Consider the following 22,576-nt stretch of genomic DNA (forward strand, 5'->3'; position numbering starts at 1 on the left):
AGAAACCCAACGACATCCGAATCGATGAAAGTATGCACACATTCCAGCCAACCCACAGTCACCTTCTCAAAGTCTTGTGTATGCAAAATGGGACAATAGGGGTGATCGGCATCAAAACCCTGACTAGCTGAACTGTGGATTGAAAGGAATATGATACTGGTTACTGGTCCCTGCCCCTGTCACAAAACCCTGATGATTTGTCCCAACCTCTAACGGCTGTGAAGTTCCTAAAGGTCCAAGTGTCAAATAGTCTCCAGGGACGGGTCCTGCTGCAGCCCCACGCCTAGGACGAGCTCTACCTTGTCTCCCTCTCCCTCCCCGAGGCCACACCTGGGAAGCTCTCCATCCTCTGGCTTATGCAAATTTAGAGCATTCGGGTAATGGATCGAGAGATCATCTGGCACAACTCCTCCAACCACCAACTGCTAGTCGCCCTGACCAACCAACTCTATGTACGCCTACTGAAAGTACCATCTCAAATACTATTGTAATGGGCGCAGGTCAAATGCATGATGTATAAAGAGTCCATGGCCTCCCCAAGATGCCCACATCTCATGCCACCCTCCTAAAAAAACAGGGCACCACTTGTCTCTACCGAATCTCCCATCGTGCCCATCCATTTCATCGATGTTCAATGGCCTAGTCGGAATGTGCTGGAGGCCACCAAACTGATGCCACTTGACGATGGCAAACCACAACAATGGGCATACTACTACAGCGGAGGATTCAGACTCAGGGATCCTCTATGAAACTATATGCTGGATGAGTGGGTTAGCATATGGCATCCAATCAACCTATTCATAGATACCAAGACTTACGTTATAGATACCGATTCGATTGAGGACACGCCTTCACTGTCGAAGCCTTGTGTCAACTCTGTCAGTAGGTGGCTCCAACCCCACCCTCCTATAACATCAACGAATAGTTAGAAACTAAAAAGTATTTCGTTAACTTAAGAAATGAGACTTTCTGCCCCCTAGGGCGCTAAACGCCAACAACACGGATCACACTTTTACGAAAGGAGCATTTTTTGTTGGATTTAGCTTTTAATCGTTGTATCTTATTTTATTTTAGTTATTTTTATTTACAAACAAAATCTTTTAGCATTAGAATTTATTATTTCATTTTAGTTTCAAATCAAATTAGGTTAGATATAAAATGAAAAAAGATCTGGCCCTTCGGGGGATCTTCTCTCTTACACACTTTCACACTTTTGGAACCCTAGTTTTCTCTCTGAGTCATGAGCCACTAAACCTCCTTGGTTAAGGTTAGGAGCTCTGTTTATTTCTATGGATTAATACTATTATCATTCTATTTTAATTAATGTATTGATTCAGTTTCAAAGATTACTTTCGTTCTTCATCTTATGAATCTGGGTATATCGGAAGAACAATCCTTGTTCTATATGAATTCTTGTGATTCTTGAAAAAGTTATCTCACTTGAATACTAGCTTGAAAGTAAATTCCTCCTAAACTGCTAATTACTTGGACTTAACAGGATACATGACATATAATCCTCTTATATTTGGGTAATTAGGATTTTTGTAGCTAATAAACTAGAATTGAACCTAACCCTCTAATCTATATTAAGTGACCAAGGAATTAGTGGTTGATTAGGTTAGAGGAGACCAAATCACTAAGGAATTAGGGTTTAGTCAATTACAGTTTGCCATGAAATAAATATTGCATGATTACAATAATTGGTAAGAAAACTTAATCCGGAAGAATAAACAACTCTGAAACCTTAACTATTTTCACATATACATTTCACACCAATTCTACTGTTTGCTTTCTTACTCTTTGACGTACTGTTTTAATGCTTTTGAACCCAAAACACTATTTTCTTTTTGTCTGACTAAGTGATTCATTCGACTATTGTTGCTCAATCCATCAATTCTTGTGGGATCGACCCTCACTCACATGAAGTATTACTTGGTACGACCCAGTGCACTTGCTGATTAATCTGTGGATATTTGAAATCCACACCAAAAGGTTGATAAAAAAAGAAGATTATTCCTTTGTCTTGGATACGTCACATTAAATTAAAAATATAAAATATTCTAATATATAGATAAAAATTTAATTGTAGAATAAAATATAATATAATATAATATCTGTTATATACCACGGTTGATACAAAGAAAAAAGATAAAAAAAAAATAAGAATTTAAACTAAATAAAAAAATATATTAAAATTAAGATAGAAAATAAAAGGGATAGATTGAAATTGAATACAAAGAGAATCACTATACTTTCTATCTAATTTTTTGATGCAACAAGAAAAAAACTCTTCAACCTAATTTGTACACGGCTACACGCCATAATTTAGGAATTGAATCGAAAAGACTTCTCAACCTTCTATCCAATTCTCCTATGCAACAAGAGAGGGACTCACTAAACCTCACTTGTCCACATCATGGTTTCATCATGAAACTAAAAAGTGCTAAAGCACCTCTAATCACTTAATATTACGATTACAATAGCTAAGGAGATATTTATAATCTCTTATTATGTTAAAACAAAGAAAATCTTAAAGCCCACAAACATAAAGTCTAATCTAATAACTAAATAAACAAAATTAAAATACATCAAATAAACTAATAACTTTTAAATAATATTTGATATCTTCATATCACGAACATTTGAAACACGTATCATTCTCCTCCTCTTCAAAAAAGATTGGTCCTCAAATCTTGTAGCTGGAAAAATAGTATATGAAAAGTGATAAATATAAAGAAGATAATTTCTTCTTATTTTTATATTTTTCTCTTTTTTTTTTAATTTTTTTTTTTTTTTGCATTGTATGCTTTTTTATTTTTTTAAATATAAAATCAATAAGAATGACAAGATAATAATGAAATATAAACAAGAAAGATAATAACTTAAAGAAAGACGTGAGGGACACTGGACTCTTTCTTTTTTTTGGATACAAGAAAAACAGACATAAATTAATAAGAATTAATCTAATACGTGAACTTTGATACCAAATGATATGAAAAAGAAAATAAACAAAAAGATAAGAATTCAAACTAAATAAAAAAACATACATTGAAATTAAAATAGAAAATAAAGGGATAGATTAAAATTGAATACAAAGAGAATCATTCTACTTTTTATCCAATTTCTTGACACAATAAGAAAGAGATTCTTCAACCTAACTTGTACACACCATAGTTTGGGAATTGAATTAAAGGGACTTTTCAACCTTCTATCCAATTTTCTGATACAACAAGAGAGTGACTCACTCAACCTCACTTGTCCACACAATTGTTTCATCACAAAATCAAAAAGTGCTTTGACACCTCTAATCACTCAATACTACGATTACAATACTAAGGAAGAAATTATAACCTCTTATTAAGTTAAAACAAAGAAAATCTTAAAACCCACAAACATAAAATCCAATCTAGTAACTAAATAAACAAAAATTAAAATACATTAAAATAAATCAATAACTTTTAAATAATATTTAATCTTTTCATATCACGAATATTTGAAAACGTATCAAAGATAAATATTTTTTATTAAGATTTTGATCGACAGAGCTTTTATTTTTAATTCTTTTCATAAAAATAGAGATCTTTTGAACCGTCTATAAATATGTGTAGTGATGATCTTTATTTTGTTTGTTATATGTGTTTATTTGTACATTTCATATTTCATAAATTGCGTGAGTTATATTTATACTACCAATTGTATACAAAATATTATAATATTTAGTATATATAAAAGTTGGATATATTTATAATTTTTTTTAATTCAAATTAAGAAAAATTTTTAATTATTTTTTATTTATTTTAATTTTAAATATTATTTACTAATGTAATGAAAAAGTAAAAATAACAATAATCACTTGTATAATTAAAATAGATCATTCTAATATATCTATGATACTATATATATTAAGGATTATTATATACAATAAATAATTTTTTATTTTTTGTAATGACCATATAGTTAATTTATGTGTAAATTAACTAATCTTTATAACATATAATTTATTGTATAATTTTTTTTTTCTCTTAATATAAGTAAATTAATAAATTTAAGATATAAGATGTTATGTACATTATTTGGTATTGAAAAAATAAATAAATAGTATAAATTAATTTTTTTATAAAAAAATAATAATAATGATTATTAATTAAGTTAATTATATAATATAAATTATGAATAATTTTTTAAATAATAATAAAAAATAAGACTTACATACTACAAAGTTTATAAAAAAATATAATAAATCAACTCTCAATTAATTATATTTTAATCCCATAAAAAAATTATATATTAGATATTATTTACATACAAATATAATATATTATCAATTTTTAAGTTATAATTAATTTTTAGTCTAACTTTTGGTAATTAAAATTTAAAAGATTCTAATTATTAAATGCTAATTATTTTGTATCGAACCAATTTTTTTTTATTGAAATTGAAAAAATGCATGTGAGTTGTGAATCAATTTTGAATTCAAATTTAAATTTGAATAAGAAAATAACACATTATTTTAAATTTTATGTTACTAATTAAACTTAATTTTAAAATAAAAAATTATTTTATACATTGTTGAATAATATGATCATTTGCTTTTCTTTAATGACAATTATTGCCAGATAAAATAGTGTAAGAAATTGAGAAAAATGTATTTACCAATTTAGGGGATAATAATTCATTTTTCAATAGAATATATTATATATTGAATAACAAAAGTTATTATTATTTCTCTTCACTCAAACTAATACTCAATGATGGTATTTCGGTAATGTTACCAAAAAATATTAATTAATCTAATAACTTTTATAATGACATAAGTCTATAAGTTTAGAAACTTAAAAATCATGTCATAAAATGTAAAGTTTTAATAGGTAGCAACATTAATTATATTGTTTTGACTTTAAGAATGAATATGATACCAATAAATAAAACTGTTTCAAATAAATTTTAACAAAGATAAATCTTTATAAGTATTGCTATCAATGAGAAATTATTCTATTTTAAAGACAAATACTTTTTTTTTTACGATATTTTCTAACTCTGTAAACCAATAACTAATCCATCACGGATTGAAACTCCATTTATTAAAAATCTGCTATTAGCCAATAGATTACTACATACAACGTGAAATTCAAATTCCTAATACTTACTTAAACAAACGAGTGAGATAACTACATAATTAATCTAAATTGATTAAAACAAATACTAATATTTTTAATATTTTTAACATTAAAATTTGTTAAACTTTAATTTTAATTATAGCTTTGTAAAATATTTATAATGATAATTACTATATATTACTTTTTATTTAATTTTTTAATATAAAAACTTCATATATTTTTATAAATTATTCAAGGTAGGCCATAGAATCATTGGCACTGATAAATGGTTTATTGGCAGTGCTCGTCTGAATACCATTAAATAAAAAAAAATTAATAAAAAAAATATTTTTATTTTTTGGTGTGTTTAGTAAATTTCTAATAGTGAAAGTAAAAGTACTAAAAAAATATTTTTTTTTGAGAAGTTACAATTTATATTTTTTTAAAAGATCTTTTTTTCTTTAAAAAGATACTTTTTTCAAATAATAAATGAACAAAAAAGTAATTACATCCATTATCTCAAGTTATGGATCAAACCAATTCATTAACCCAAATAGTTCATGGTAGAAAATTGAGTTATTTGGGCTTCGGAGGAGTGACGGGACGAAGTGCTAGTTTTCGGATACGAGATATCCATCCTAGTCATTATGGACGCATTTGTCCAATTGATACGTCTGAAGGAATCAATGTTGGACTTATTGGATCTCTAGCTATTCATGGGAGAATTGGTTGTTGGGAGTCTATAGAAAGTCCATTTTATAAAATTGATAAGAGATAAAAAAAAAATACGGATGCTTTTTTTACCACCAAGTAGAGATGAATACTATATGGTAGCTATAGAAAATTCTTTAGCACTGAATCGAAGTATTCGTGAGGATTAGATTGTCCCAGTGCGATATCGTCAAGAATTTCTGACTATTGCATGGGAAGAGGTTCATCTCCGAAGTATTTTTTTCTTTCAATATTTTTTTATTGGAGCTTCGCTCAATCCTTTTATCGAGCTATCCAAACATAATTGATAAATAAAAAGATATTTTTATATGAAACATCTAAAAATAAAATTATTTTTATTTTTATAAAAAATCTTTTAAAAGAATATCATTTAAAAAAAAATCTTTTTTAAAATTGACACTCAAACAAGCCCATAGTAGAGCTCAAATATCTTCTAGACGTATCAAGATTTTAATAAGGTCGAAAGGCATATAATTTGTCTTGGTGGAGGAGAATGTTTTTTCTTGATGTTTTTTATAATTCAAGAAGACAGATTCTTTTCATTTAAGTTTATGCGTCACCAATCACTGCCAATGGGACGATCTTGAGATAAAACTAGCTTAAAAGATCAAAATCATCGTTCGGAAATAAGGGATAAATATTGTTTTGGTTCCTAATGTTTAGGGTCAGAATCGAAATCATCTGTCACATAATTTTTTATTTAAAATTATCTCAAACGTTTTATTTCGTATTAAAATCATCCTTTTAATTTTTTATGGATAAAAATATCCTCCACCACCACCACCACCTCCCTTACTCCCACCAAATACTAATAATCAGATTCAAGAACACGAACAATAAGACATTATTCAAATTCAGAAACAACAACATCAAATTCAATAACAAAATCAACACACAACAACAATAAAATCAGAAAATAACAAATCAAAATCAGAATTAGAAGCAAAAACAGAAGTAGAAGCAGACACAAAAATAGAAAAAACAAAAGCAGAAGATCAATCAAAAACAGAAAACAGAGACCAAAGCAAAAAGCAGAAGCCAAAACAAGAAGCAGAAGCAGAAGCAGAATCAGAAATAGAAAGGTGCAGCGGCGAGGTGAGACAACGAGGTCGGTAGCAGTGGCAGCAGTGGTAGAGCGTGACGGCGAGCTCTCTCCCTGGCTCGCGTCTCCTCTCTCCTTCACAAGCTCTGATTCCTGACGGCGGCGACAGCGGCTCCAAGCTTCGCCGGCGCTGTCCCCCTCCTCCCTCCCCTTCCCCTTCCCCTTTTCCCTTTTCCTCCCCCCTCCTTCGCGCCCTTTCCCCTTTCCTTCCCCCTGCGTTCTTTTTCTTTAGAAAAAAAAATATAATTTTTTTTATTAAAATAAGAATAATTTAGTAATAAAATTAAAAATTTTATTAAAAATGACGATTTTAATACGAAATAAAACGTTTGGGATGATTCTAAATAAAAATTTCGTAAGGGACAGTTTCGATTCTGACTCTAAACGTTAAGGACCAAAACAATACTTACTCCCGAAAATAGTGGTAGAGTACTCCAAATTAAAGTCATCAATATACAAATTATTTACTTATATTGTTTAGAAAAAATGTTACGTAAAGTGTAATAACTAATAACTAATTGACTATTATACCTAATAACTGCGAAAAGATAAAATTAAAATTACATATACTAGACTATGAAAAAAACCTTAAAATACATATTCTTTCGTATTTTGTTTTCTGCTTTCTGTTTTTGTTTATAATTATCATGTATAGTTGTTAAAACTAGTCGTTTATACAGTATTTTTAGTTTGTTTATACTTTATACCGGGTCAATTTGATGTGAGCTACTAAAGATTTAAAATCGTTATAATTTGAAATCGTTATTTGCTGCATAACAGCATTAGTGACAATACTGCAGCAGTGTAGTTCTAAAAGTCTAAAAGGCCCAACAGTTTGCTTAAGAATGCTAAAGTAGCTTCTCAACAAAAGACCAAAAAAAAATTAGCTTCTCAACCAGAACAACAAATAAAAGCGTGTGATGAGATGAAAACATAAAAGGACACGAAGAGAAAAACAGATAGCATAGAAATACTTGTAACATGCCACCTCAATCCTGTAGTATAAGTTCAGGCAATAAGTTTCCCAGAACAATATTTTCTAATATTTAAGGAGCAACATCAGAAAGAAATTAAAAAGCTTTTGCTGCATTATTATTAACGCTCTCAATACTGGAACCATCTTCGTGGATTGAAGCTTCATGTAAATGTAGAGCATACTTCAAGCTCCGCAACACTTCACCCATGGTTGGCCTGTTAGAACCATATTCTTGTAGGCATTTTCCCACTATGTCACTAAATTTTTCGAGCGAGTTTTGATCTATTTGGTCCTTTATGGAAGGATCAATTATGGCTTGCAACATCCCTTTTCTTTTGCAAAGGATTCCCCAATCTGCTAAGTTCATTTGCTCTCTTGGAAGAGATTGGTCAATGGTTGGCCTTGCACACAACACTTCGAGAAGAACTACCCCAAATGAATAGACATCACATTTTTCTGTCAATTTTTCCGTCTTAAAATATTCAGGATCAAGATACCCAAAAGTGCCTTTGACATTAGTACTAACATGTGTTTGATGGTCAAGTGGAGCTGTTTTCGAAATGCCGAAGTCTGAAACCTTAGCCACGAGGTTCTCATCAAGCAATATGTTAGTAGACTTCACATCGCGGTGGATGATTCCCCCGGGTGCTCCTTCGTGAAGATAATGAAGGCCTTTGGCAGCTCCAATGCAAATCTCAAGTCTCTGCTTCCAACACAGGCTTGGCAATTTGGTATCGTATAAATGATCTCTGAGTGCCCCATTCTCCATATATTCATAAACCAATATCATTTCAGAATTCTCCTCACAATACCCTATCAAAGAAACAAGGTTCCTGTGACGAATCTTAGACAAAACCATGATCTCTGTTTCAAACTGCAGAAGGCCTTGACTTGACCCTGATTTACTGCGCTTCACAGCTACTCTTGTACCATTCCTGAGGACTCCCAAGTATACATTGCCGAAACCACCAGTTCCAATTATTTGTTTCTCGTCGAAATTCTCGGTTGCCAATTGAATATCATGCAAAGAGATCTTTAGTCCAAGATTAACGTTTCTCTCACTCGTTCTGTTTGGAGAACCCTCTCCTACAATGGTAGGAATTGACAACACATCAGAAGGCCTCTGTTTACGGATCTTAAGATGCCAAACTAACCCCAAGACTACCACCAAAAAAATTAGCACCAAGCATCCAATAACTGAACCTAACACCAGAAGAAGACTATGGTGGTTGCCATTGGATTGGTCCGTTAGGGGACGAAAATCTGTTGAATCGTTACCCATTACCATTATTTCTAGTCCGCTTAAAAAGGCTCTGACAATAAGGGAAGATTGTTGTGGCTCTACACTAATCCTCATGAAGCCTGAATCATCAGAGTGTACCAAAAAATCATAATAATAAGGAGCAGGCAATAGTTGAGACACTAACGTGTCATTATTTACAAACAAAGTAAACTGGTCATAAATGTATAGACCAAAGATTGTAAGACCATCCTGGATATTCCAAATGTCACAAAAGTGAACTCGAACAAGGTGGTCTACATTCATGTCAACTGGAAGAACCCAAGTTATGTTTTGAGAGGTATCATTAGTTTCTCTAGCTGTTTGGTAGATAACACGGGGCGCTGTATAATAATTAGCATTTGGACCATCAGAGTCTTTACCAACCAGGAATGTTATGTTACCAGGGAATTCAAAATTCCTCACCTGATTAACAAGGTAAGTTTCATCCGAGCTCCAGAGCCTCAATAATGGGTCTTCCCCTCTTGGGATGACACGACCGCCGATGTTAAGCCTGTATTTGGTCTCCAACACTCGGGAAAGCACGCCGCTGTAGGTGGACAAGGAATCTTGTCCAATGGAAGGTTGCGGATTGAAACGCGAGACTTGATTGGCAATTAAGAAGCGGGGGAGTAAGAAGAGTTCAATGGCATTCACGAATGCAAACGAGTCTGTCTGAGGAGTAAAAATAAGTCTGAAGCTTCCTGCAGTTATGTTCATGAAGAACTCTTTGACCGAAGCAGAATTGGTATGGTTCTGGGCCTCAAAGTTTTGCAAAAGCCCAAATCTATGTACTGAGACACTGAATGTGGCAGAAGGGAGATTACTTGGGGATTTGAAAGCAAGGAAGTGAAGGCGTAGTAAGTAAATGCCACTGATCTTAACTGGGAAGTCATACCAAGATTGATTTGGGAAGATTCTTGCTGTTTGGTAGAGAGGTGAAGACACTGAGGATTGGCTGGTTTCTATCTTGCTTGTGCTGCTAAAATTGACTAAAGAGTTTGAGTCACCAGTGTAAATCTTTCCGCTTTCAACAACATTGCTGTGCGACCCACAATTGATACAGTACTTGTCTGGTGGAGTGCACCCAAGTGATGAGAGGAAAAGAAATGATGACAGTTGAAGAAGTTGCAGCAAAAGTGCACTCAAAGATGAGTATTGAATTATGTGTAATTCATGAGTTGCCATGGAAAATTGGTGCTTAATTTCAGATATGAATTATGATGATGGTATTTGGGACTGAAAACTAGCGGTAGTGGAGATTAATTAATCAAAACCATAAACTGTTAAGAGGAAGACTTCAGATAAGGACATAAGGTCAACTGTTAACTTTGATTTTTCTTCATTTCCTTGATGATTTTTCTTTCTTTCTGTTTTTTCTTAGTCCATTAATTTGTATGCATGGGTGAGTCAAGACAATTAGAAATTTAGAAGTCTTTGTAAACGATTGAATTGGTTCGAGACATCTTTCCATCATCTTTCATATATATTTAGCTAACTTGTGTCATAAAAATATATTTTAAATATATAATAATAATTTTTTATGTTTTTAATATAGTAAATAAATTAAAAATATAAAAAAGTTATTTTTTCAACAAATTTTATAAAATATTTTTTTATAGTATTTATAATTTATTTTTTAGGACACAAATTAACAAAATCTTAATTATATATATCGATTTCGTCATTTATAAGAAAAAGTTGAGTTTGGAGTAGATTTTGATCATTTTCATACAGTTTAATTGTTCTGTTAGTTTTTATAATTTTATTAAATTTGTAATTAAATTTTTATATTCTTTTTCTTTCAACTGAGTTTTTATGTTATTTTTAATTTTGTAATTAGGTTTTATTGTGTCAAAAATATTAACATTAATGGAACATTCCTCCCAAAAAATATATAATCAAAGATTTAATTAGGTTCTTTTTTGTAAGTACCTTTAATTTACAAAAAAAAATTCATTAACTATAATATTTTTTACATTAACAAAGATCTAATTACAAAATTAAAAATAACGTAAAAACCCAATTAACTAAAAAAAATATAAATACCTAATTACAACTTTAATAAAATTATAAAAACCAACAAAATAATTAAACTTTTTAAAACAAAATTCTTAACTTATTTAAGAGTTACACACAGGTACAAAAGAAAATTTTAATGAGTCCTGCTAGGGAGCCAATGGCTTATTTGTACAATGTGTACAATGTGCTATATGAGTTATAAAATGAACATCACTCATAATATTATTTTGGGGTTCACCAAGGATCGAATTCTTGACTTTCCGGATCTAAAGCTCTGATACCATGTCATAATACCACTCATCCCAAAAGCTTACACTGATGGAAAAAAGTAACATTAATGGTTATATCTCTAATACTCTCTAAACCTCCATTATACGCATTGTACAAATATTCTATTGGCTCCGCATACTTTTCCAATTTTAATTGTCATTTTAAAAGATGTTATCAGTATCCACCAAGATTTCGTTTCATTGCCATGCGCGCGGAAATTTCATGGACAACCTATTATATGATACTTGCAATGAACATGGTATTTGTCAACTGGACTCTACAATTCTAAACTAGGCTACTTCCAAATATTGTAATTTTTCACTCTCCATTCGCACGGCTTCCCTCTTCGTAAACCTATGACCTATACAAAACTCGAGACTCCATCTATGTTGTAACCGTCATCACTGATGTTGGTAAATGAATTATCATCCTACATCGCGTTAAGGTCCAACGTCTAATACTAGGAAGAACCGACAGATCTAGAACAGGGAGTAGGGGTGGAAGAAGGTATCGAACTCCTCGATTGACCGAGGTCTTTGGTACAAATCGATCCTCATTGTTACTCTCATTGGGTACATGGATCTCCGCGATGTATTTCTCATTTGACTCATCATCATTCTCCATGTAATTCACAAGATTGGCATATTGGAGTAAAGGAGCTGCAAGTGGCGGACCATCTTGCATGGTGTTAAATGTAAACCCACATAATTAGTGAATAATTAGTGAATAAATTAATTATTAACTAAGAAAATTACAAAATAGAATTTTATAGTTTAATGAGAAAAATTAATTAAATATAAATTTTGACATTAATTTCAAAGAATTTGGTCTAAAATTGAGTCGAACGGACCGAACCAGGTGAACCGAACCCGTATTAGGCCCAAGGCCCAATCCAACATACTTAAGAACATGAGTTTCAGCTCATTCTCCTTCCTCTTCACGAATGTCACGCTGAAACATACATAAGGGAAGGGAAGAAAAGTTCCAAACCCTTGGTCCCAATTCAAATCTACATATCTTCCAACTCCGAGTTTCAATCGCCACACCGTTTGCGACCATGCATCCACGGCGTCGAGCTCTACAAAGTCCAGTATTTAATTAGGTAAGGAAGTTATTTTTTAGTTTCGATTCTTTTCTCCCCCAATTTCGAAAATCCTATGATTTAGGTGTTGAGATTTTGTTGGCTTTAATGTTTAGGATCAAGCTAACTTAGTGGCTTTGCCGGATTTTGACCCAATCTTTCGTCAGTGAGGTGAGAATTCTCAAACCCTAATAAATTTCTTGATTAATTGTGATTGAGCATTAAGTTGGTGCATTTGAATATAGTAATGTGATTTAGGTAGTGTATATATGTAAATTGGAGCGTATTTGTGAATATTGGATGCTTGGTGGAGTTTTGGGTGCTGTTATCTTGGAGATTGAGAACCTTGGGACTGAGTTTTGTGCCAATTTGTGGTGTCTTTGGCTTAGGGAAGAAATCGGGCAAGGTATGATTTTGGTTTCTCGTATGTAATATATAATGTCTTGTGAAAACTTAGGTTAGACGACCATAAGATAAGATGAATCATATGTTGGTGTATATGTGGTAGTTTTGATTATTGAATTATGTGTTGTTTGATGTGGATATTAGGTATGTTGTTGTTAAATGGATGCAGTGAATTGGTTGATAAAATAGTGATTATTATGAATAACAATGATATATTGATGATTGAGTATAGATGTGGTGTTGAATGTGAATGGTTGGGGTTGAAATTGATGAAATTGTGTATGGAAGTGTTATGATGTGAATGTAAGATAATCATATGCGATTTGGTATATTTGGAGTTGTTTAAAGGCTTGGAGTGTTGATAATGAGTTATGATTTTGGTAAAATAGAGGTCGGAGAAGTTTTGTAAAAAACTAAATTTTTGGCCAAATTTTGGCGAGCCATAACTTGGCTTCCGGACTCCCAAACTTTTCCAAACTTGTTTGATATAAAAATTGGGTCTGTGAAGTTTACACTGTTTGAAGAACGGATGAAAAATAAATTTTAACGAAAGAGTTATGTACGTCAAAAGTTGGAGATGTAAAATGTGAAATCTGCACCTTAGTAACTTTTTAAAGAAAATGAAGGGGGCGCGTAGGCGGGCTTATGGCTGCGTACGAGGCCATCCGCTCTGTTTGGCGCATGCAGGCAAGTGTCGCATACACGGTGTGGGAAAATAAGGGCACTCACGTACGCGGGAATATAGCCGCTTATGCGGTCATTCGCCTCTGTCCAGTGTACTCGCGTACGCGGACAAGGGGTGCTTATGCGAGCTGGGAAAAATACCACATCCGCGTACGCAGGACCCTTTTTTCAGCAAATTGAGTTTTTGTGTTTTAAACATGATTTTAAATCTCTAAACCTCTATTTTTACTCCTTTAGACCCTAAATATTAGTTTTAAGTTTAGTGAAGAGATTAAGTTATGAGAAAGGGGTAACTTGGAAGTGAAGAAAGCTTGAGACATGATGAATTATGAATAGGAAGTGCAAAAATGGGGTATGTATGAGGTATTTGGCCTTAATGAAATTGAATGAATGATGATTTGGCTGGCCATGATGAATATGAATGAATGAATATGAATTTGAATGTGGCTTATGTACTTCTTTATCTGAGATACGAGTTTTCTTGGGTAAGATGCAATGGCTTGCCACCACGTGCTCTAGGTCGAGACTCGATACTATGTTGACCCTACGTCGCAAGATGGGACCGGGCCCTTTAACGCCCCGAAAATTCTCCCAATGAGCAGAATTTATTTATGAATGAGAAAAAGCTATGCATAGACTCTTGGAGATGCGCACACGGGAGACTGTCCAGGGTTTAGCAGCCGAACATGTTGAGTTGGTTTTATAACCGATAGATGAGACTCATCAGCGATAGGACAGGAATACATCATATGCATATGCTTGTTTTGTTTGCTTGTGCATTAATTAGGTCTGCCTATGTGAATCAATATGATATTTGTTATACTTGTTACCTGCATTAACTGTACTCTAATTGTGTTTTCCTTGTCTGTTTTGTTTGTCTGTGTGGCTCTATTGGTGTTTTGGAGGGTTTTGGAAGAAGGAGAAGGATTTTGGAGGGGTTTAGTTAGAGTTTGGTTAAGTTTAAGAACCTTAGAGAACCACCCTACGTATGGTTTCTGTTTAAAATCTTTAAGTTTTATAATATGAGCGTCGGAGTTCTAGGATCACCTCTAGCTTTCCCAGGACCTTATACCTTATGTATGTAGCACCTTACCATGCTGAGAACCTCCGGTTCTCATTTCATACAGATATTTGTATTTTTCAGATGCAAGTTAGAGGCACCTCGCTAGGTGTCTGGAGTTCCTGTCATAGCGGAGTTGGAATGTCGTTGTTGGGTTATTTTGTTGTATATATATATATATAGACTCCTCCTTATTTTGCTTAGCTCTTGTACCTCGTAGAGGCTTTTGATGGAGAACTAGGATTATTTCAAGTACTTTATGACTTGGGATTTATATGTATGTATGTAAATATTCTTCGGCCAGCCTTAGCTTCGCAGGTTGAGCTCGGACCCTCTACTCTCATTGTCTATATATATATATATGCATATGTACCTATACTTTTTTCGTACGCAAGTAAATGTTATTCCTGAGTGTTGCACTTTTAATTTCACAGTTTTGCTTTAACTATCCTTTAAGGCTCCTCGAATAGTATATTCTTTCAATTATTATACGTATATTTGTTTTATTTTTTAGGTCGTAATACCACACCACCTCTTTTTTATGGTTTAAGCGTAAAACTCTGTGTGGTAGTGTGTTACATTATGGTATCAGAGCAGTTCGTTCCTATAGAGCATGAGGGACGGATGGACTATGCTTCTTGGCATACTCTGAAAGTCTTTACATGCTAAATTAGGTTATCTATCTGATATATGTAGCATGAATGTTCATGAGCATGCATTTGGGACTTTGAAGCACTAAACTTGCGATATTAAGACTGATCAACTTGATATCACTTGTTTGGTGTGAACATGAACCATATGGCGACTCGTGGACGTGGTCGTGAGCAAGGTAGAGGCAGAATAGGTAATGCGAACCCTGGTACGGTGGGAAACGACCCTGTAGACTTTATGGCTGCCCTGGAAAACATGGCTGCGGCTATGTAGGCGACAGCTGAAGCGTTCAGGAATTAAATGAAAAACGGAAATGGGAATAACGGTGAAAAGGGGCCGATGACACTTGTTACTTTTCTGCAGGTGCACACTCCGACCTTCAGAGGGACCACAAACCCTACTGAAGCTGATAATTGGCTTCAAGCAATGGAGCAGGCTCTGTAAGCTCAACAGGTTCTCGAACAACAATAGGTGGAGTTTAGGACCTACCAGTTGCAGGGTGAAGCCCAATACTGGTGGCAGGGGACACGGCGTATTCTGCAACCAGATGACACTGTGATATCTTAGGAGGTGTTTCGAATGGAGTTTTACAGAAAATATTTTTCTAATTCAGTTAGGAATGCTAAAGAGCTTGAGCACCTTATATATTATCGAAGTTCTAGGATTGCCTCTGGCTTTTTCGGGACCTTATATATTATCTATTTGGGCACCTTTACCATACTGAGAACCTCCAGTTCTCATTTCATACATATGTTGCTGTTTTTCAGATGCAGGTCGAGAAGCACCGCACTGAGCATTCTGGAGACCTTCTAAAAGCGAAGAGCTATATTTTGGGTTTAGCGTTATGTTCTGATTATATATATATATATATATATATTAACATAATTGTTCTCCACTCTCTTGTATTTTTTACTTTGTCCCTCCTAGAGGTTGACTTGGAGAAACAGGTATTTATTTTACAATTTGGGGTTGCATTCTGGGTTATGTATATATATATATATATATATATATATATATATATATATATATATATATATATATATATATATATATATATATATATATATATATATAGACATATATATGTAAGCATACTCTGGCCGGCGTTAGCTTCGCAGGTCGAGTCAGAGCTTGTTATCTGTATTTTGGAATTCTGATCCATATGTATATGTTTTAAACCTTTCTTTCAAAACTTGCTTATCCATCTATGCGTAACTTTCATGAGTGATGCATTTCTGTTTCGTTTTTTATTAACTTCTCTTTCAAGACTCCTAGTTACAACTTCCTTCAATTATATTACATTAGTATTTTTTAATTTTAGAGGTCATAATGCCTCGCCACCTCTGGTTTACGTCCTAGGCGTAAAGCTTTGTGTGGTACGGTGTTACAATATGTATGTTTATCGAGAAATAGATTACATAAGATGAAAGTGATAAAGATTATCTCTAAACTCATTCATGCTGATGTTTCACTACATAGCAAAGTAACAGAAGAACACTTTGAAAGAACTAGCAGTGTCCATGGATTTAGAAGGAGATGATTTATCATTATTGTTAAGCTCAGTAGTAGTATTTTTAGACTTATTTCTATATTATTTCTTTGACTTTTTTATCCGAAATCAGTTGTGTACTCTATTCTTGATAGACTTGTCTTGATCACTATTGAATTTTTTCATAGGATTGTACACTACAAGATACTTTTGCCTGTAGAAGTGATAACCGTCGCCGTCATAAGTAATCTTCAATATGGCGAAAGTCTCAAGTTCGCTCGAAAGTGGAGAAAAGAGGATCAAGCCATCTTCTGCTCCAATCACCGCTCTCTTTCTTTGAATCTACGTTGATTAGGTTCTTTTAAAATACTGTCATTAATTTGGCCTCTCCATAAGATTTGTTGTTATCATCTTTGCTCTGATTGGGATTTTTGTTTTTTCTTTTAAGCTCTCCTTGCAACCTCAGTTCATGGATGTTGGATAGCGATGCATCTTCTTTCTTCTTAGTCAATTCAAAGCTTTACTTTTTTTTTACTTAAATATTATCTTTCACCAACAAGTTCTATTTGAATATTTTTTTTTATTTTGGCCTCTATATATAATAGTGTTTCGAAATTTCTAATAAGATAAACCACATTTAACAACTTTTTATCTTATTTTTAAATTAAATTTTAATTTATTAAATAGTGTGATTTTTTTAATTTAATTTAATTTAGTTTAATTTAATATTATCTATATATATATATATATATATATATATATATATATATATATCTCATTCAAATATTATTTTTAAATATTTAAAGATAGAATTATATTGCAGAAGAATAAAAAATTTTATTGATTGAAGATTTAAAACAGTTTCAGAAGATATATAATATATAGATAGATTTTGAAATATATAAAATTTCATGTGTACGATAAAAACTTTACTTGATTTGAAAAATTAATAATATATACCTACTGTTTATTTATTAATAATATATCTTAAAAATTTGAACATTATAATTTTTTCTTCTCCTAATATAAATGATGGTGTCAAAGAACAGCATAAAATAAGATGGTGAATTTAGAACTTTGAATAGATTGGACAAGATCCTTTTTTTTCTATTTAATCTTTAATTTTTTCACTAACATATGTAATTGTTATAAAAAAAAAAGTTATTATTATTATTATTTGACATATAGCACACATAATTTACTAAGTTATTAGGACCATAATTAGAATATTTACAAAAAGACTAATTTAAATCATATTTATACATTTAAATATTTGATTGATTTATTGACGGTTTACAAAAGACTAATTTAAACCATATTCATTTAAATATCTGATTGATTTATTGACTATTGTAATGACCAGATTAACTTAATATAATTAAGAAAAACACATAAGAATATATTCACATGACAATTTTTTAAAGAGTTATTGTTACACCATTTATAATAAAATAATGAGTTTAATTTTAATATATCGATAGTATAAAATATTTTATATAATCGTGCAAATATATCTGTCTTTTTGAATAATCATTTACATAATTAATAAAAATAGTAGTTATTTTTTATGATGTAATGTTACGTAATTAAATACACGTATAAAATTATTTTACATTACATAACATCAAAATTAAATTTCTAAAAATAATATCCTAAATCTTAGTTGATTTTACTTTAAAATTACCACAGTTACATGACATATATGTGAAGTTTTAATTTTTTTTTCTAAAAGTAGTAGATTATATTTCATTAATTATTAAAAAATAAAATATAAAGATGTCTAAAAATAAGACAGCATAATAAAAGGTGGAGATTTTTTAAAATAATACTGACATGGTTGAAAATGAAAAAAAAATATCAGAAAAAAAAAAGAATAATAGGTCAAATTGAATAAGACTAAGAGTTTGCCTCATGAAGATGATCTAAACTGGGAGTTCTTTAGATTTACGGAGCAACTTGACAGAGTTTGCTAGAATGACAGACGGCATTGAAGTAGAACCTTAAAAAATTAACTGGTTGCGAGCTTTCCAGCAGTTCCAGCAAATGATGGCAGCAATTGAGAATTACGATCAACATTTTTCAACGGGTTAAGCATCTTTGCTGATGCAGCCCACCATGTCCAAAAATCATTAGGACTGTGAGGGGAAAGACAGTCACGGAGATAACTCTGAGACCATACTTCTTTAATCCTACAGCAATCGATCAAACAATGAGCGATCAAACAATATGAGACTTTTAATTATTTATATATGAATTTTCATTTATATTATGCACACAAAAAATTAGTTATTATGTATTTATATATAAATATATATAATTTTTTCTCAAAAATAAAGTGATATTCATTTATTATGAAAAATAAACATGAGTGTGAATCCAAATCAGACTAAACAGCAATGTAAAAAAGAATTCAAATAAGGAAGTTTCTATGATGAGAAAAGTATTTTCTAGTCCTCGAAGGATGTGGATACTTTTCAAATTGTAAAAAAATTTGGGATTGTTTTAAAATTATGTATCCATACCTAACAATCGCTCAACTACCTATTCAAAATCCAAACAAAGTCCATGGAGAGCCCAAGCTAGCGGGAGAAGATCCTCTCCTGTGCCAAAAAAAAAAAATGACACTCTTCGGTACTAAATCTCAGCCTTTAATTAATGGTAACGGTGATAATTATAGTTGTTTTACGACATCATTTTATTTAACCCACAAGTTATCTTTGCCTTCTCTTTAGGTATGTTAAACCTTTCTTCTACCAGGCCTTTTTTCTTTCTTGTAAGTTTCATCTTTACAAACTACAGGCCATCGAATTTGATGTTCATGATGCCACTATGCTTCTGACCTTAGATCTTTTGCTTGACCCTCCTTCTTCTTCACACAACTCCATCTTTTCGGGCTTGATGTTGAGGTCGATGATGCCACTGTCATGTTTGACCTCATAGAATTGAGTTTATTCACACTTTATTGCTTAGACAACAAATCGTAACACCTTCCAATCTATTCAAGTGATCAATGCACCTAAGCTATTGATATTGATGAACGAGACTAACATCTAGTTGAAGAAACTAATAACTTGTGTATATCTTGAAAAAAATTTTGTGACCAAGATGAGGTGAATGGCAATGATGAAATGCAAATAGTTTGGCATGAAGCTCCTTATGCTAAGTAAAAAATCTTTCAATTTTTAATAATATTTTAAGATGGAGCAATAATGACAAACAAGAAGTAATTTATGAAAAAGAGCATCCTCATTCAAGACTTGAATCTAGACCCCACGATTAAACCGAAGTGGAGTTAACTAAGGACATATCATGGAAGCCATAAAGCTTGTTCTTGGTGCTGGGATTCAAGTTCAACACATTGAGAGAGATGATTAGTATTGGGTTTGGGTTCAGGCTGGTTGGTGTTGCGGGTTTGGGTACGGTTTTCGTTAGCCCAAGACCCAAAAAAAAAATATTCAAACAAAGCCACAGCAAACATTTGCCACATTCCATTCATTTACTTCAAAGAGCTGAAGGTTTTTCACTATCTATATTATTTTATTTTATTAGGAATTCATAAATTCAACATTGCAATTTTTTTTTTAAAACTAAGATAAAAAAAACTAGGTAATAAGAATTGATCGGGACCACTACAAAGTCGGCATTATAAACCATAACTCGGCAATTTACGTTATTATTCGGCGTTACAGTCACTGGTCGGCAATCAATGTCATTTATTGGAAAGTGACGTTACAAATCAGCTCAACGGACTACTTCACAAAATGAAACGTCTAAACTAACATTCACCCTTATTATTGCTCTTGAATACGGGCAATAAAGCAGGAACGTAACCAACTTATACACTATCATCTATAAAAAGGTATGATCTTCTATCCTAAGGAGGATAAGAAATTCTCGATACTAACTTAAGCTTCGGAGTGCCTTTGCAGGTATACTCCCCCCTTGTTTCTTGCTCAAAGCCCTACGCGATTCACTCTTGGAGAAAAGCTCGGCTTATCACGGTACTTGAGAAGTCGGCCCCGAAGGTAATAGCTCGGAATCAACTTCCAGAGACTAAGCTCTCATTCTCCAGGTATCCATACAGGAACAATTGGCGCCCACCGTGGGGCCGAGAATATAAAACTCTCTTCCTATATTATCGGCCTCAAATTTCCCATCTTGAAGTCATGGCTGAACAACCTCCACCCTCGCCATCCGAATTGCTCCGGATGGTGACCGAGTTGCGACAAGTCGTGGCTGAAGAGAACCAAAGAATGGCAAATCAAATCGCCAACTTGAATAATGCTCGAACTGAAAATAATGATCGACAAGAACGGACAGAAGAAGCCGAGCAGCAGTCAGGGACAACACATGTCTCAGACACTGCTCGGAACGAAGGGGAGCAGCCCGAACATAATGAAGATACTCAGAAAAACATCGGAGATGACGATCAGGAAACCTCCCCTGGACCATTCACGGCAGAAGTGATGAACTTCGTGCTACCCCGAAGGTTTACCCTGCCAACCACCTTAACTCCGTATGATGGGTTAGGTGATCCGAAGAAATACATCAAAAAGTTCACCTCCATAATGATAGTAAACGGTGCATCTGATAAAGTTTTATGTCGCTGTTTTCCATCTTATTTAGACAGCCCTGCACTTGATTGGTTTTGTTCTTTGCCTGCAGGTTCTATCTCTCGATTCCGAGACATATCAAAACCCTTTGAGGAACACTTTGCTGGATCCGCCATCTACCTCCACGATTCCGATTACCTGAACACAATCAAGCAAGGCCAACATGAAAGCCTCAAGGACTACATCACGCGCTTCACAAAGATAGCCATAAGCATACCTGACCTCCACCCCGAGGTAGAACTGCACGCCATCAAAAGTGGATTAAGACCAGGAAAGTTCCAAGAAACCATTGCTGTGGCCAAACCAAAAACTATGGCCGAATTCCGCGAAAAAGCTAGGGGACAGATTGACATTGAAGAACTTCGACAAGCTCGGAAAACAGAAAGGCCTCACTATAAGGACGACGACAAGCCACGGGACAGCAAGAAGAATTTCAAACCAATCCCACGATATGAGACCTACACCAAATTCAACACCAAGCGCGATGACATCATCAAGGAGATCTTGAATTCGAAGTTAATCAAGCCACCACGAAAAGCTGGCAATTACCCAGATTCAAAAGGCACAGACCGCTCGAAATACTGCTCTTTCCACCAGAAGCACGGACATAATACCGACGACTGCATCATCGCCAAAGACCTGCTAGAGCGATTAGCTCGGCAAGGTCATCTGGACAAATTCATCGGCGGACACATGCAGCGGCGACTATCTGCCCCAGGAGATCAAGGCTCGACTGCACAACATAACCGAGATAGAGACCGACCGAACCATAACCATCCCGAATTACCATCACGTACAATTAACTGTATTTCCGGAGGTTTTGCAGGTGGAGGAGCCACAAGTTCGGCAAGGAAAAGATCTTACCGAGCTATCCTCTCCATCAACACCGACCAATCGCCACCTACATCTCCACAGATAACATTCCAAACAGGCGATCATGACTACAGCATAACAAATCTGGATGATCCAGTCGTAATCTCCCTACAGCTCGGAGATCTCCTCATTAAAAAGGTGTTGCTCGACCCAGGCAGCAGCGCCGATGTCCTCTTTTACTCGACCTTTCAGAAAATGAAACTGAGCGATAATATCATCCGACCCTCCACTGGTGACTTAGTA

At 33.4% G+C, this 22,576-nt stretch overlaps 1 protein-coding gene across 1 annotated transcript; it reads right to left on the bottom strand.

The window, feature by feature from the left end:
* Window positions 1-7,870: 7,870 nt before the first annotated feature.
* On the bottom strand, window positions 7,871-10,464 carry LOC112738061 (receptor-like protein kinase THESEUS 1). Its single transcript, XM_025788333.3, has one exon. It carries the CDS (start codon window positions 10,371-10,373, stop codon window positions 8,001-8,003), a length of 2,373 nt encoding a protein of 790 aa, XP_025644118.1. The 5' UTR covers window positions 10,374-10,464; the 3' UTR covers window positions 7,871-8,000.
* Window positions 10,465-22,576: the final 12,112 nt, after the last annotated feature.

Source organism: Arachis hypogaea, chromosome 13 (assembly GCF_003086295.3).
Source record: "Arachis hypogaea cultivar Tifrunner chromosome 13, arahy.Tifrunner.gnm2.J5K5, whole genome shotgun sequence".
Classification (NCBI taxonomy): Eukaryota; Viridiplantae; Streptophyta; class Magnoliopsida; order Fabales; family Fabaceae; genus Arachis; species Arachis hypogaea.

Excerpts from the sequence above, each read along its gene's own strand:
- LOC112738061 (XM_025788333.3), bottom strand. The coding sequence starts at position 10,373 with ATGGCAACTCATGAATTACACATAATTCAATACTCATCTTTGAGTGCA.